Below are 17,873 nucleotides of genomic sequence, written 5' to 3'. Positions count from 1 at the left end.
ATTTTGAGAAATGAGATTTCCTTTGGGCCACTTCTTCTTCTTACGCAGACTCTGAAATGTAGCAGGGTCAACTAGTGAACCTAGTGAGCTCTTGTCAACCCTGTTATCCGAGATCAGAATGCTCAGACAACCCGACACTTAAGGTTTTTTAATTATTACTGATGTAAGAACTTTCTACATTTTTTATTTACTCGTCAAAATGTAATTTTTTACATTTGCTGGTCCAGTCTATTCCAGATGCACAAGGTTATGTGTGTTGAATCGTAGAAAAAATATAATTTAAAATAATAATTATGTTTTATAATCTTTTTTCAGTTGCCTAAAGATGGAGAAGTAAATAGCAATAATGCTAATAATATAGAAATAATAAAAGGTAATAATGATAGTGTTTTTTGGTCAAATGCGGTGGAAATAGTGGAAGATAGTGGATCAGAAACATCTTCTATTGAATATACAGATGTAAAATTAGACCAACAAAAAGAGCCATTGTTATTAAGTTCATAAAGTTGTTTGTAAATAATAACAATTTGTTTATTAATTTTATTTAATAATTATATAGTTAATTTATAATTTTGTTGGTAATATTATTATTTATAAATGTTGCAAAAATTTTTAATAGAATATTTTAATAAATGTATTTATTAATAAGATAATTGATATTTGTGTTACTGTTTTTTAATTGAATATAATAAAAATCCTAATTTAAATGTTGGTAATATTTTCTAACTTTTTTTTATTAGGAAAAACATTTTTATATTCCTTTTCATTTTATATTAAAAAAAAATATTAGCCTTTGCCAGTTTATTTTATAATTAAAATTTATATAAAGTAATGTTAAAATGAATAAATAATTAGCAGTTATTGAAATACTTTTTAAAGGTTTTTAGTAATTTTGATGAATTTTTTCCTGATTTGAATATAAATTTACTGTATAAGATTATAAATAGACTGATTAAAAATACTTATATTAATTTATGTATTACTCATCAAAGTTCAGAGAACGTAAATTAATGACTAGAGTAGGGCTGGATTACTGAACTAATGACTGTACTCGTGTGATTCTTTCTGCACATCTATGCATTTACATTTTCTAAATTTTGATGAGTGATAGTTTACGTATGAAACATATTTGTGCTATAATAATAACGGTAAGGAAGTTTATAATGTACATATGACTTAAATATTCTGTACTTGAAATAACTTTTATTTTCAAACTTAGATAAACTTTTAAGTTTATAATTCACTCTGGAGTTACAAAATATTTCTTTAAAAGTCATTTGTAATGTACCTTAAATAGATTAGATCTTATGTTTAGATATTTTTTTTGTCATGTTGCATTTGCTATTATTTAAAGTAGTACCGATGTAAAAAATAAAATAGAATTTAAAACAAACAGTAAAATTATGTAAAATCAATTATAAAAATTAATTTATAATTTTATTTCATATTAATTTTCTTTTGTTCTTTAAGAACTATTACTTAATATGTACTATTATCCAAGGTACATATGGGTATTTGTTTTTTTATGGTGATTAATTCATTTCAGGAAATCATTTTCATAACATTGGCAAATATTTTGTACAGATATATCGGTTTAAATAACAAACTTTTCTCTTTATCTTTTAATTATAATAAATTTCAAATTAGTTATAATTTTTACGAACTAGTTTTTAGTAAAAGAATTCAAATTTATCATTGTATTTATTTTATCTTAATAGTTACTTTTAAATCAAAAAATCAACTCGGGTCAGTTAATTTAACTTCTGTGATAAAATTAATTGTGCGATTGAAGCATTTGCATATTTTGTTTCAATGATTATAATTACTTAATTACAACATAAATTATAATTTATTTATTATAAATTATTTATTATAACATTATAATTTAATTATTTTCTAATTACATATATATTTAATTACATATAGATACAATGTTGAAACAAATATTGTTTATACTTTATATTTTCTGTTGTTCATATTTAGTAATTATTTGATGTAGCATTTATATATTTTATTTTTAAAGTATTAAAAATAGTTTTAATTATTTTACATTAATTTTTGGTAACATTGTTTTTTTATTTATATTCATAATGTAGCCTCATAAATGTAAACTTATTTAGTATTTTAATGGCAGATTATAATTATTTGTCTTCACCTAACTTGTTAGTATTTTTTCTAGTTATTTATATGATGCATTACGTTAAGAGTATATTTAGCTGATCGATGTTATCGATTGTTCCAAACAGTTACATTGAACTGAATTTTCATTAAATGTGTAAGTTAAATTATAACTTAACATAATGATAGAAGTATTTACAATAAGGATTTTTGTTGTTGTATATATTAAAGCTTTCTGTCTGTTTTTTGACATCAGATTTAATATACATACATACATATATATATATATATATATATATATATATATATTACAAAATCAATTCAAATAGATCACAATTCTAATAAATACTCATATACCCTAAAAAAATAATGATAGTGTAATCATTTTTTTATTGTTTTTAAGGCTAGTAGGATTAATAATTTCTGAAAATAGCATTTCTAAATAACAGAATTGAATATATAAAGAATCAAGAATATCTGGAAATTATTAACAGGGTTTTCAAAATTTGGTATGTCAAAACAGAAAACATTATTGAAAAAGTCAAGGAAGGGATCTTCTATGAGGGAAAGCTTGGAAAATTCTTTAAGTTCCTGAAGTAATACCAAACCTTTATTATTTGTCTTCCTTAAGCAATAAAATTAATGAACTGAAAAAAAATTCTAATATGAATGCACAGATTTTTCTACTGAAATATTATTCAGGTTTGCTTCTTAGATATCATATACAGTCATTTCCCATCTGTATATAAAACAATACATAAATTTTGTTTGATTTTACTGAAAATAAGTGGTTTAAGAGGGGAAAACACATTGATTGTGTAACAGTTTCACCATAGTGAGACACTTTTATCATCAGAAGTACACAGGTATAAAAATAATCAAATAAAGTTTTTTTTTTTTTGGACATCTTAGTAAATTTATTTAATATAATGTTTTAATACATTTAGATCATAACTGCCAAAAAAATAATCACTTGAACTGTCAACTGATATCAGAGTATATAACTAACTATTAAACCAGACAATTATATAGATACAAAAATTAATGACAGCATTACAGCATTTTAAAATGTTTTATTAAATAAATTTAGTTTGATTATAAAAAAATATTTCAGATATTTTTACAAAAAGTAAAATATGGAGTTTTTTTTTTAAATTTAACCTTAAGAAAATTTAATAACCTGTAATTAAAAATCTTAGACTTAATATTTTTACTTTCCTGGCATCGTAACTTTTAAGACTATGTTGCAAGAAGAACTTTTGACTGGATAAACCGACTTCGATGAAATTTTGTACAGAGACTCGTGTATATGGGGCAATTTGTTATTAAATTTTGGAGTCAATATCTCCTGGGGATGGGGTAGATAATTTTTTGGGGCCAATTTTCTCAAAATTTTGCAAACATAACCCACTTTATTATTAAGCTTAGTACATGCATGCATACTTTCTTATTTTTTAAAATAATTTTTCCCAAAAATTCCATCATCCCCAAAAATTGAAACTTTTTTAAATTTTCTTTAAACATATAATGACAATTTTACTATAAACTTAAAAAAGAAACCTTAGGTAACTTTTTCATGTATCATTATGTTTCCACTAGATAAGAATCAATACCTGATGCCAGGAAAGTATTACATTTTTATTATCAGCATTTTTAATCTTTGTTTTATTTTTTTATTTGAGGGTTTATCTCTGATAAATATGTGTCAGAAGGAGAAAATGGTTCACTTAAAGAGAGAAAAATTCATTGATGCACCTTTATTTGATATTTGTACTCATACAGGATGTAAATATTTATATCAGCAATGTTAAATAGCAGTTGCTGTAAAAAATTAACAATAATGCAAGGTAAGGAGTACTACTGAACTACATACCCGTTCCTTACCCCTCATAAAATAATCAGTTTTATGTGATATTTTGAAATAAGAAATAGCAAGTGAGGTTTTCTTAAATTAAAGTGGTATGAAAATCCCTGGAAATGATTTTGCATTGGAACTTATTATAAGTCTGGATGGAGGTTAAGTATTATTAAATCTTAAATACAGAAATGACTTCCAATATTACAAAAATAACTTATCGCTTTTGTGTTCAGTTATTTTCATATTGCATAATTTACAAAAAAAAATTATTTCTTTATTTCTATATCATTGTTAAATAATTACTAATTTTCCACCTCGGTTAATGACTTTAGTTAACAAGAAGAATATCATAATAATATTATTGTTTTTTTTTTATTTTAGATATTAATTTTAACTGTTGTAAACTAAAAAATAATACATTTTTATTAGTTTTCAAGTAATTTATTGTTAATTAATATTATATATTGTATCTGACATAAAGTATGAGTTATGTTAAATTTTTGTACTCTTAAAATTTGTAATTCTAGTCAGATTATTGTAATTAATGTCTTTAATTTATGTCTTTATAATATTGTAATACACGTTGAAAAAAAAATAAAAACATGTAAAGTATATGTTAATCTATAATTAATAACTACATTTTTTTTTACTGATAAGTTAATTATGATTTTATATAAATAAAATTATATTTTAATAATTCCCAAGCTTCTTCTTAATTAATTCCAAAGTTATATCTTAAAAAATATTATTACTGGGGATGAGACATTAGATTCGGTTCATAGTTTTTGAGACAAGAGTTTAAAGAGTGATGTACACACAAGCCCACTCAACAACCCCAGAAAATAAAAAAAAACAAATTCTAACAAAGAAAAAATGATGGCTACCATGTTTGGGATCGAAAAGGAATTTAGTTGGCAGAATTTATGAACCTGGATTGATAATACTCATTGTCAGTTTTTGTGAAATGTTGAAAAGCTTAGGAGAACGATACAGAATATGGCAAGGGATTAGTTTTTTTTTATGACAATGCATAGCCTTACATCGTTAGAATTAATGGTATGCTAAACAAGTTATTAGTGGTAGATGTTTTGCTATCCCACTTACAGCTCTGATTTAGCACCATTTGATTTTCATATGTTCTCAGAATTGAGGAATTGATTGGCTACATATAGCACTTAAAAAACAATGATGAACTCTTGTATAAAGAGAAGGGTAGGTACTTGGTGGCACTGTACTTTGAGCAGGGAATAGACAAGCTGAGGTCATAGTATGACAGTTTGTTCTCAAATTCAATGTCAAGAAGTAACATAATTATCAATGTAACTTTTTCATATACAAAATTTTTTTCAAATTATTTAGTTTATTTTTATTACTCGACTGGAGGTTTATTTACTGTAAATAGTCCACATATGTGGGTGGGTTCCCTTTAGGAAACTCAGGCAAAAGCTGATGTAATTACTAAGGAAGTTTAGAATTCGCCAAATTTTGTAGGTCTGTTCTGATTATGCCTGCTTTTTGAAACATTTTTTGTTAAAATGAACCCTATGTAATCCCATGATAGTCATTAAGATGATTGTTGTTAGGAAGTGGTCGTTTGAATATACCAGATTAAGGCATGGATTCTTCATATCATCTCATATATGAGATGATATGGCAGAATGCCCTTCGGATTATTGTTATTGTCTGTCATATTCTTGACTGTGCACGTTATATGACTTGAATATGTCATTAAAATTATTGATATTTTGGCAAAATTTATTTAATTTCATAAAATCTATTTCTCTAATGCTCAAGCTCTTCACATCACCTCCCTCACTCGCTCTTGCTCTTTCTCTCTCTCTCTCTGTGTGCGCGCGCGTGCGCCTGTCTATTTATATATTAATTTACATATTTAATTGTATGTATTAATATTTATAAATAAAATATTTAAAATATTTTCTTATACAGGGAGCGGCAGAAATAACTCCCGAATTTGCCACCGTCGTAGCTCAGCGCTAGTGGTAGTAGGCGGGTCCGGACTGGTTCCATAGTGCATGTCTGGTGTTGCAATTTTCAGCACTGTGCAATTTTGGAGCGGTGAACATCATGCGTTCGTCATCGTAACTTCATTTTAAAAATTGTGATTCTGTAATCTGTACGCAGCGATTATTTCGTACACACTTCGGGATAAGTCGACACTGTGCAATCCCTGACAGGAAAACCATTCTAACATGGGTTAGAAATTTTAGAGTTGAGATTTAAATTTTAGAATTTAGAGTTCGGCTATGAAAAAACCCCCGCCAGGTAGAACTCCACAGAACGTTCAACTACTCCAGCAAGCAGTTACACGATCTCCAAGGCGTCCAGCCTGTAGGCACGCTGCCAGCTTTGGGAATATCTGATGGAACAGCGAGAAGAATTTTACACCAAGACCTGTACTTCCACCCGTATAAAATAATGGTTGTGCAGGAACTTAGTGAACGTGATCGGGCCAGTCGTATCGCATCTTGTCACGCTATTCTTGAAAATGTTCCAAACAATGCAGTCGTACTCTCATCTGACGAAGCGCATTTTCATTTATCAGGTTATGTCAATAAGCAAAATTTTCGTTATCGGGCAAAAAAAGTAATCCTAGACAACTGCATGAGCGACCTCTCCATAGTCAACATGTTACAGTTTGGTGTGCTGTAGCAGACTTTGGAATCATAGGCCCGTATTTTTTTGAGGAGGAAGGGCGAACAGTTACAGTTACGTCTCGACGTTATGTACACATGCTAAACAACTTCCTGAAGCCGAAACCGAATGAAATTGGAAATCGTGTTGTATGGTATCAACAGGATAGTGCAACTGCTCACACAGCAAGACAATCTAAGGAATTCCTAAGACAAATGTTTCAAGGGCGTTTAATCTCACTGCGAGGTAACATGCCGTGGCCAGCTCGTTCACCCGATCTTGCTGCTTGTAACTTCTTTCTATGGGGCTACTTAAAGAGTAAAGTCTACAAAAACAAACCGAGGACAACCGACGAACTCAAAGCTGCTATCCGACACGAAATCGCGGAAATTCCACAAGAGATGATGACGAGAGTAATGCACAATTTCCGAGTGAGGCTTCAGTCGTGTATAGACAATGACGGTCGCCATTTAAATATTATTTTTAAGCAACTGAAACTTTAATCATTTAGATAACAATAAATGGCAATGGTAATTCTTATTATGGTATAATAAAAGTTTGGTTTTTACTTTATTTTTATGTTTGTAGGGTCTCTTACCAGCCAGAATTATCTTTTTTTGTTTGTTACATAAGTTATCAGAAAATTTATTATGTGCTCTTTTGTAATTATTTTGTTACACATTTTCAGATAATTACAAGAATGTTGTCAGAATTTAATTTGTAGTATTTAGGTTGTGCACTCTAAAAAATTAATATCTCTAAAAATTATCCTAACGTTACACATTCAGCAGAGAATCACAGTTCTTAAATCAGTCTCTCTGATGTTACTTTGACCAATGTGATCAGTAGAGACCGGATTATACGCATTTTAATGCATATAATCAGTGAGAATTAAGCCCATTCTCACTGGTTATTGCATATTTTTCGGTAGGTACCTAGTTAATAAATGAAATCTTACGTTGTAGCCGGGCAAACCTATTAACCACACGGCTCTTAGCAGCCACATGTTTATTGTTTTTGTAGGATAATATTATTATAAGGTCAAGTAAGATACAGACTCATGCGAGACAAGTATGGACGATACTGTTCATGCGTCGCGTGAGTCTGCTGCAGCACTCCCACTAGGCAATTAAATTACGCGTGTCATTGTTGATGCACTCAGTGCATCAGTCTAATTTATTTGTACAAAGTTATTGTGTACCATGCTTCCCAAAAAAAAGTCTTATTGAATATCTGACTATCCTGGAATATTTACATATGACAGAAATGTTTTATATTGTCAGGTTTGCGAGAAAAATATTTCGCGCATCAAAAAATTTCAAATAGACCAGCATGTCAAGACAAGTCTTCATATTGCAGGAAAGAAAGGCCCATTACAACAACTTGTAACAGCAGCAAGTAGCAATGATTTTTACTTCCAAAGGTAAACAAAAAACCCACTTTAGCACATGGTTTTATGTGAAACATTGCTTACAAGTAATATTCTTCTTCACAAACTTACAAATGCTATTTCAAAGACTTTCTGCAAAAATATTTCTTGAATCAAAATATAGCAGATGAATCAACATTGTGTAAAAATTATATACAAACAATTTACCTACATATTCTGGAAGAAATATGCAATAAACTCAGACAGAATTATTTGGATTTTAGTTGATGAAACTGCTGACAGTTGTGACCGTTACAATTTAATTGTCCGTGCATTAAAATTAGAGCCGCCTTCTTACTATTGGCATACAAAGACCTTGAAAAGACAAATTATTCTACGAACACCAGATTTGTGATTGAGGGTATTAAAAAAATATTTCCTGAATTTTCTGCAGATGAAATAATGTTCATATTTCTCTCAGATGCTGCTCCCTGTATGTTCAAGGCAGCCAAAGCCTTCTGAGTATTTTATCTCAATTTGGTTTATGTGACGTGCTTTGCTCACGGATGTGCATCGACTCGCTGAAGAAGTACAATCCAAATTTGGGAATGTAAATAAACTGGTTTCATCAACAAAGAAAGAGTTTCTTAAGACACCTGCTTGCAATAAGGTCTATAAAAAAAAACTGCCAAATGTGTCTTTACCTTTCGAACAAGTAGTTAACTCGATGGGGAAACATGGATTGAAGCAGTACTGTTTTACAATGAACATTTTGACGCCGTCAAAGGTATAGTAAACGACTTCGTTGGTGCGGAGGCTTTGACAGTTGTCAGTTCAAAGAAGCATTTAACGATTCTAGTATAAAAAAACAGCTGTGATTAGCACTCATTTTTCCCACATACCTGCTAGTATTAAAAAACTCGAAACGCAAGTTTGGCGTTGACTGAATTTATTCAATTAATGAATAAAATCTGCAAAATGAACGACACATTGCCAGAGGTATTCCCATGTAAACTTTTCCCAAAACACAAAGATTTTGAACCTTTGTGTCAAGTTGATAGTTTTGACACAATCAAATAAGTGTTAAACTGTTGCAATAATTCTCCTGATTTAGTTTTTTCTAATCTTACTGACATTAGTGTTAATATTGCTTATGGTGAAATTTTTTATCGTGATAAATGTCATTTACCACATTGACCATAATTTGAATTCTTATCTTATATCTAAAAATATATACCAGATTATAAAAATATAAATTTTGGAAGATACCAAATTTCCTTGATGAGTTTGGTTCTAAATAATATTAATTTTTTTACAGCCACTTAAACATGAAGCTTTTGAATGGAACGTGGAAATGGAATTTTGCAGCGAAAGAAAATTGCCACGCTTGACTGGGACTTTATATTCAAATAGAAATTTTTGCAGATGAATTGCAACAATGTATTAAAAATATTCTTGATTGTCCTGCACCAAAAAGTACTTACAAAAAAACACAATTTTCAAAGTGTTTTTCTAGTGTACTTATAATCGCTATTATTAACCCCTTACCACTCTTTGACGGAATATTCTGACGTAGCTGATTAGTACAATTGAAGTGTTTATTGGAACTATGTGACGTCTACTTTTTGTCTGGTGACAATTCGTTCTCTGTCATAATAATTCACCATTTCATAATTTTTTTTTTTTTTTGGTAGTTTTCTGCAATAATAGATAACACCAGCTGTTTGTTTATTACAGTATAAAATGACATATTTTCATGTGTATATATATACACACATATGTATGTATATATATATATATATATATATGTGTGTGTGTGTGTATATATTTATACAAATGTGTATATATGTGTATTATATTGTATAAAGTGAAATTATGTATAAATATACCAGTATATAAATGTATTATTATGGAAATATTTTGTGTGTAGGTAAAATTATAAAGCTTACTGTGTAAAGTTTTGTATATGTTATGAAAAATCTGCAAATGTTTGAGCGTGCATATGTACACACCTGCATACGTTTGTAATGTGTGAGTAATATATCCTGGATGGAAAAAGTTTGCAAACTGAATTAAAAATTTGAAGTTCCAAACGCAATAACTTCACCAAAATTGAGTTGCACCTAAATACGGTCCATCTGGCTATATCTGGCAGAATTTTGGACATTCTGTAATACATTATACAGAGCTATCCTAGCTGATGAATGTTAATTTTGTTATGTACTTATGTTTTTTATTTTTTTAATGTGATCTTGTATCGATGGGATTTATGCTTGTCTATCTGAATTAAAATTAACAACACTTACCAAATGCCAAACAACCAGCCTTTGGTTTAGGAAAAACAACAATCACAAAATTCTAACAAGTACTTTGAAAATTATTAAACTATCAAGAATCCTAGGTTAGATTTCAATTCCAAATTCAGCAATATGAACTAAAAAATCCAAACCACCTAATGAAATATAAATAGACAAAATCATCCAGAAAATAAACAAGGTAGCAAGCTTGATTGCAGCAGAATTACAGAAAAAATCATGAAAACAGCCAAAAAAAAAAGCTGAACTTCAGAAGTAAAATTCATGTTAGAAATATCAGGATAAATGGAAATTAAAACAGAAGACAACAAATCGGTTTAACTCTTTTTATCTGTGTCCTAGAGAAAGTAATAATAGAATGGGATAAGAACATGAAAAAAGTTGAGACAACCTAAATAGAATCGGATTGGAAATAGAAAGAAATTGCAATTAACTGCTTAACCTTAGCCGATGATGTTACAATTTTCTTGGAGAACCTCAAAAAGGCAGCAGAACAAGAAAACCAGCTAAAATAAATTGCACGGAAAATAAGGCTAAAAATTTATTTCAAAAAGGCAGAATTTGTAACCGGCCAAGATCCCCCCCAGGACCCAAAAAACAAAATATGGAAAAATCAATAAGTAAAATTTAAATATACGTGGGAGAAATAATAAATTAATGATTTAGATAAAGAATTGTTTGACTTCTTTAAAGCAAAAGAATGAAGAACTCTTAGAAAACAAGAAATGAAAATATACAGAAGAATAAGAAATGAATGCAAAATACTACTTCATGGTCCTCAGTCAGCAAAACATACAAAAAAAATTAAAAAAGCTTACACGCACAGATGCATCAGTTTCAGTTGTGTGATGTGGTAAATAAAAGCATATCATTTCTGCTGATCAGTCTCTAATTTAATATCTTTGTTAAGAGGAATAGATTTATTAATAAAAGTATTATTTTCAGGCCCATTCCATTATCTGTACAAAAAAGGCAAAAAACAGAAATAAAGATTAAAATAAACATCCATAATAAAAAAATACATATGTATAAAAAAAGAATGTTCATAAGCATCTCACTTGTAATTCCTTAATGATTGCCCTGGTTTATGCTTTATGGTAGCTTGAATGAGGTTATACTTGATACTAATGCAAGCTTTCTTTATTAAAAATATAAGAACAGGCAAATAATATTAACATATTGATTGCCATGTGGCTCACATTAAATTTGTCTGTGAGACCATGTCACACAGACCTTGGCTCACTGATTCTTTGAATCTTAGTAAAGTATGTGATTTTTCTTTTTTTTTCTTTTTACTTGCTTGTATGATGTAAACGAAGTATTGTGATCATGAAAAATTTCACTTTTCAGATTTCAATGGAAATATTTATTTTGACCATCCCTGAATCCAATTTGACTAGTTTTGGCATGATGTCCGTACATACGTATATATCTCGCAAAACTCAAAAACAATTAGCCGCAGGATGTTGAAATTTTGGATTTAGGGATGTCATAACATCTACATGATTGATAGATTATACAAACTGGTGTGTAATATTTATGAAAAAGGGGAATTTCCGTCAAGACTTTAAAAAAAGTGTTATAATAATGATACCAAAGAAAGCAGGGGCAGATAAATGTGAAGAATACAGAACAATTAGTTTAACTAGTCATGCATCAAAAATCTTAACTAGAATTCTATACGGAAGAATTGAGAGGAGAGTGGAAGAAGTGTTAGGAGAAGACCGATTTGGTTTCAGGAAAAGTATAGGGACAAGGGAAGCAATTTTAGGCCTCAGATTAATAGTAGAAGGAAGATTAAAGAAAAACAAACCAACATACTTGGCGTTTATAGACCTAGGAAAGGCATTCGATAACGTAGACTGGAATAAAATGTTCAGCATTTAAAAAAAGTTAGGGTTCAAATACAGAGATAGAAGAACAATTGCTAACATGTACAGGAACCAAACAGCAACAGTAATAATCGAAGAACATAAGAAAGAAGCCGTAATAAGAAAGGGAGTCCGACAAGGATGTTCCCTATCTCCGTTACTTTTTAATCTTTACATGGAACTAGCAGTTAATGATGTTAAAGAACAATTTAGATTCGGAGTAACAGTACAAGGTGAAAAGATGAAGATGCTACGATTTGCTGATGATATAGTAATTTTAGCCGAGAGTAAAATGGATTTAGAAGAAACAATGAATGGCATAGATGAAGTCCTACGCAAGAAAATAAACAAAAACAAAACAAAAGTAATGAAATGTAGTAGAAATAACAAAGATGGACCGCTGAATCTGAAAATAGGAGGAGAAAAGATAATGGAGGTAGAAGAATTTTGTTATTTGGGAAGTAGAATTACTAAAGATGGACGAAGCAGGAGCGATATAAAATGCCGAATAGCACAAGCGGCATTCTTTATGGACGTTCTTTATGGACATATGGTACAAGGTTAAAAGAAAAAAAAATATGTTGAGTTTTTCAAAAGGAAAACAAAGGTATAGGTTTTTCATAAGTTTTACTTAATTGTCTAAATAATTCTTAATTTAAATTTATTTAGTGTAACTGAAATACTAGTTGCAATATACTTACACGGAATATCTTTGCCTTTAAAAAATGTATTTTTGAGAATTACTACACCGTTTTCAGAAGTGACTGTGGTACTTTATGTCCATTTGTAAAAAATTAGAAAATCTAAAAATCTAATTTTTTTCCGGATAAAAACGTAGTACCACTCAGTTTGAGTTAATTTTAAAAGCCGATTAAAAACAATTCTTTACTGAAAATAAAAAATTGAAAACACATGTTAAATTTAAAATATCAACTGGTTTGATAGAGCTGAGCTTCAAAAGATTCACATATTTCCACTAGATAGTTTGAAAATAAATAACATAAAAATCTCTAACACATTTTTTTTGTATTTGCAAAAAAAATTAATTATAAAACAATAATCATACAAAACCAGAATCTGTATTTATTTTCAAAAATTCCTAAAAGCATACGATTCAAACGACAATCTTTGGTTAAAATATTGAAAGAATTTATGTCAATAATACTGAAACATAAAATAAACATACTCAGAAGTCAAATTTTTGAGTGGAATTTCCAAACCCTTTCAAATAAAAACAAGGTGATGGTCTCTCACAATATTGCTCAATTGTGCTCTGGAAAAATTAATTGAAGAATAGAATAGGAAAATACAAATACTTAATAAAAATGAAATTATAAATATGGGGGCACAATATCTAAATGTTTAAATGTAAACATTTTACCATTAGCTGATGATCTAGCAACTTTGGTAAAAGACTTTAGATAGAGAATGAAAATTAAAGAATTCGAAAAATGTTCAAACAAAATCAAGCTACAAATTTCATATAATGGATTCAACAATAAAAGTAGAATCCAAACCATGAAAATTTCAGAATAACATTCAATCAAGAGAGTCGAATTTAAATATTTAAGTTAAATAATTACCCCTAATGTTTTAGAAAAAAATAAATAAATAAAAGCCAGAACACAAAAAATCAAAGTGGCTTTCATCTTAAACATAAAAATAAAAATTTTTTATTAAAAACACATAAGACACTACAAAAAACCATAGCTTTACCACTGTTACTTTATATAGTATGGAAGGCCTACAGCATTTCTTAGGAAAAACTAGTAATTGTCGAAAAAATTAATTTAAGAAAACTACCACTAAAACTCAAAGATAATATTTATAAATTAAGCAAATCGGAAGAAATTTACCAAAATGTTGAAACCATACAATTAGAAAAAGAACTCAAATTTTATGGTCACTTGAATGGAATGAATGAAATTAAATTAATAAAACAAGTATTTAACTTTTTTTAAAAAAGGAAAAGCAAATAAGCTAGTTCAAAAAAATATTATTAAATACTTCCAAAGAAATAATTTTTGATGAAATCTTTCTGAAAACTAGTGGATAAATCTACATTACTAGAGAAACAGAAAAGGAAACACCAAAGGAATGGACCAAAGAAAGAAGAGACAAGTTTAGGGAAAAAATTAAAGAATCTGGATAAGAAAGAACTCGGAACTATGCATGGATGGTCCGAGTGCAAAAAAAAAATGAATAAATAAAATAACAATAACATATGTTTATAAACTTTTGAAATTTACTCTAGCTTATCAGAAGCAAAACTGAATCTATCTGTTACAACACTGACGGCTACTGATTCTGCACATTTTATTTATTAGTTCACTTATTTTTTGCACTGACAATAGGATTCACACATACATACATTGAACCACCCTAATCAAATGATTGTAATTACCAAATTTATCAGGAACATCAAAATAAAAGATGTTAGACAGATTCATTTTATAATTTCATTCAGATTAGGATGCCAAATTAAAATAACTTGATCAAAAAATCAACAATTTTCTCAAGAATTTTTAATTTATATTTTTCTGAAATTATAACTTTTTTTAATAACTTAACTAAACTATAACTCTAATGGCTTTTTCAAAACAAACAATATATTACATTTAAGAACTCATTCAGAGTTGTATGTTACTGTTTTAATGTTTTTAAATACCTACTACACTAGTACAAAAAATTCAATTGAAAGCTTTGTTTTAATTATTGAATTGTTATATTGAATATGTTATCACTATTATTGTTAAATAACTATATAGCTAAAATTGTAATTTTTTTGAAAGCAACTTTAATAAAAATATTTCTAAATATGATTAATTATGCGGTTTAATTGCTCTCAATTAAAATGTAAGTTTCACTCAGAAACAGGTAATGCCAACCCAGCACAAGATAATATGGTTCAACCAAGTCCAGCAACTTTCATCCTTTAGCTCTTCAATTTACAATAATATAGTAGTAAATATTCAAGTTTGGTGGTTTTGTTTATACAAGCCATAACAGCTAGTATTTATTTATTTCAATTTCTGTATTTACAGTTTAATGTAAAACTTGGGGGGGGGCAATAAAAACTTTGAACATTAGAATCTGATAAAATAAATAATGAGGATGAACTTCACAGTGGTTGACCAGTTTCTGTGATCGATGAGAAGCATCAAAAGGAACAAACAACAATGAAAGCAATGTTGTGAACAGCTTCTGAAAATTTATTATGATGAAGAAGATGACTTCATTTTCAACATCGTAACAGGATACAAAAGTTTGTTACAACATTAAGACACAGAAGTAAAACAGCAGAGCTCGGTTACAGTTTTTGGGATTTCAAACACATGTACGTGACTGGACTACTTGGAATATATGTGACATACAGACATTAAAACACCTTAGGAAATGAATGTGTCATGTTTGGTAATCCATGGAGCTGAAAATTCTGCAACATAATAATGTTCATACACATGGTGTGCAAAGCGCCGAGGTTCTTGTAAATTTGAAATTTGAACCTACCCCACATCTTTCATACTTAACAGATTTCTTGCCTGCAATTTTCACTTCTTTTTGCTATTAAAAAGTGATTTTAGGGGTTATTTCACCTTTGATTATGAACTGAAGTAGGCGTAAGGTATTAGTTCAAGGAAAGATCAATAGTGTTCTTCATTGACAGAATGAAAAAACTTTTTCACGGTAGGAAGAAAGTGTATTGGTGACTATGTGAAAAAATAAATTAAGATTTTGTAGCAAATATAACATTGTTTCATTTGAGTGTATTAAAAAATTCAAACAGTTGTTTTTTCTAATAGACTGTAGCAATAATAAATTAATTCATAGTTGTGTTAACCTTCATGGTAGAGGAATCTAACTCTCACTTTCATCCAGAAGTTCTGGGTTGGAATCCCACTAAGGTATATTTTTCTTTAAAAAAAATGAAAAAGAAATAGGAAGAGTAGCTATAATTAAATAAAAGCTTGTATAGTTACTGAATAGATTAAATAAATAAAATTATCAGCCTATGAATTTTATTTGTTTGATCAGAGTTTTCCATTCAGTAATATTTAGGAAGTAGTTAATGTACACCTGGAGCTATAAAAAAAATATGCTTTTTTTATTCATGTCCTTCTACTGCCAGATGTTGAGGTTAGTTAATAATATGTTTATTTATTTATAGTGTTTATTGAACTGGATTATAAATGTTGCTATATTGTAAAATGTTACATTATTTTTTAGAATGTTAATGCACTATTTATAATATATATGTCAATAAAAATATATATTCAGAAATAAATCATCATGAAAAATTGAAGTCTTACCAAACTGTGCAAATAATGAGAGCAGCTACTACTTGGTTCCCTTCTGTAATAAAATTCTATAACTGGTTCCATATTTGTCATCATACCTTGCATATTTCTAAACTTTCCATCTGTGTTTTTAGGTTTTTATTCTTAAAAAAAAAAGATGTAAAATGATGTTAGGATCAACAAATGAGTTACATAATGAAAACGTTTTATTAACATTTAGTATTTAGTAAAATTTGTTGCAAAACTATAGTATATTAATATTGAGAGAAAAAAATATATAGATTACATACGAGTAAGTAACACAGTATTTGAAATGTTGATAAGTGTTCATTTTTTGAAATATGTATAGTAGACAATGTAAAATACATCCAGATAATTAGAAAATTTACCATTTCAATTTGGGTTAAAAAAGGGCATGAGCCTGAGATTATAAACAGTATTTATGTTTAAAAAATGAAAAGATTTAAGAGGTTGTTGCTTCTTGTTACTATTTTTAATCAGCAAATAATTGAAGTCCAGTCTTCAGGCAAAGATAAAAGTAATTCTAAATGTGTATAAAATGTTTGGTCAATTAAATCACAATAAATTATTTTCATATCACAACAATAAGTTATATTCAAGTTTAGTTTAACTCTACAACTGCCATAAATTTCTTGGATACTGCATAAGTTATATTTTAATTTTTAATCTTGTTTTTTTTTTTAATATTGAATTTTATTATTTCATTACATTAGTATGTCACTTTGGTTATGTGTTTAAGCAATTTCATAGAGGTAAGGAATAAGAGGCCTAATTCTTTTGTTTTTTCATCAGTTATCATTTGCTTGATAATTCTTTCTTTACTGTTTAGCCTCCGGTAACTACCGTTTAGATAATTCTTCAGAGGATGAATGAGGATGATATGTATGAGCGTAAATGAAGTGTAGTCTTGATAATTCAGATTGGATTAACTGATGTTTATGAAATTTTGTATGAAGACTTCTGAATTCATTGATGCCATTTCATTTTGATTACAAATGATCATAGAGTGGGGAAATATGGTCACCAAGGATCCTAAATCTCAGAATAAGTAGAATAAATTTTTACTTGGATGCGTGTATACTTTAATCTCCCATTTAATTTTCCTCCTAAGGGGTAGTCTGTCAAGGGAAAAGCCCTCGGTAGCCAGAGTTACATAACTCTTTACTGATTTTACTTTAGTTCCATAAATTTAGTTTTGAACAGTTTATGAACATTTATTCGGTTATGATCCTCTAAAATACAACCTTCATTAGTATAAATAATTATCATTTTCCTGTTTGTTTTTAAAGCATTTACAGTGGGTAGAAGGAGACTTCTACTCTATGAATCATGAGACCTTGCCGTTGGTGAGGGAGCTTGAGTGCTCAGGGA

General features: G+C 28.7%; 1 protein-coding gene and 1 long non-coding RNA gene across 7 annotated transcripts in view; one reads left to right on the top strand and one right to left on the bottom strand.

Annotated features, from left to right (window-relative positions):
* The window catches only part of yl (Putative vitellogenin receptor yl), a 144,566-nt gene extending 143,352 nt beyond the window's left edge, over nucleotides 1-1,214 (top strand). For 2 of the 3 annotated variants that reach the window (XM_075378230.1, XM_075378231.1), the window contains exon 31: nucleotides 316-1,214. In XM_075378230.1, coding sequence (XP_075234345.1) covers nucleotides 316-504 — 189 coding nt within the window. In that variant the 3' untranslated portion in view covers nucleotides 505-1,214. The remainder of the gene's footprint in view (nucleotides 1-315) is intronic. The other variant, XM_075378232.1, reaches the window with a different exon arrangement.
* LOC142332058 (uncharacterized) overlaps nucleotides 1-17,873 on the bottom strand; it is a 100,439-nt gene that overhangs the window by 66,343 nt on the left and 16,223 nt on the right. For 3 of the 4 annotated variants that reach the window (XR_012758139.1, XR_012758141.1, XR_012758138.1), the window contains exons 2-4: nucleotides 16,494-16,624; nucleotides 12,885-13,071; nucleotides 11,131-11,271 (exon numbers count right to left, since the gene is read on the bottom strand). This is a non-coding gene — a long non-coding RNA (uncharacterized LOC142332058). The remainder of the gene's footprint in view (nucleotides 1-11,130; nucleotides 11,272-12,884; nucleotides 13,072-16,493; nucleotides 16,625-17,873) is intronic. The other variant, XR_012758140.1, reaches the window with a different exon arrangement.

Source organism: Lycorma delicatula, chromosome 11, assembly GCF_047948215.1.
Source record: "Lycorma delicatula isolate Av1 chromosome 11, ASM4794821v1, whole genome shotgun sequence".
Lineage (NCBI taxonomy): Eukaryota > Metazoa > Arthropoda > Insecta > Hemiptera > Fulgoridae > Lycorma > Lycorma delicatula.
Note: the sequence above shows the minus strand (reverse complement) of the source record. Positions and strands in the feature narration are given on the sequence as shown.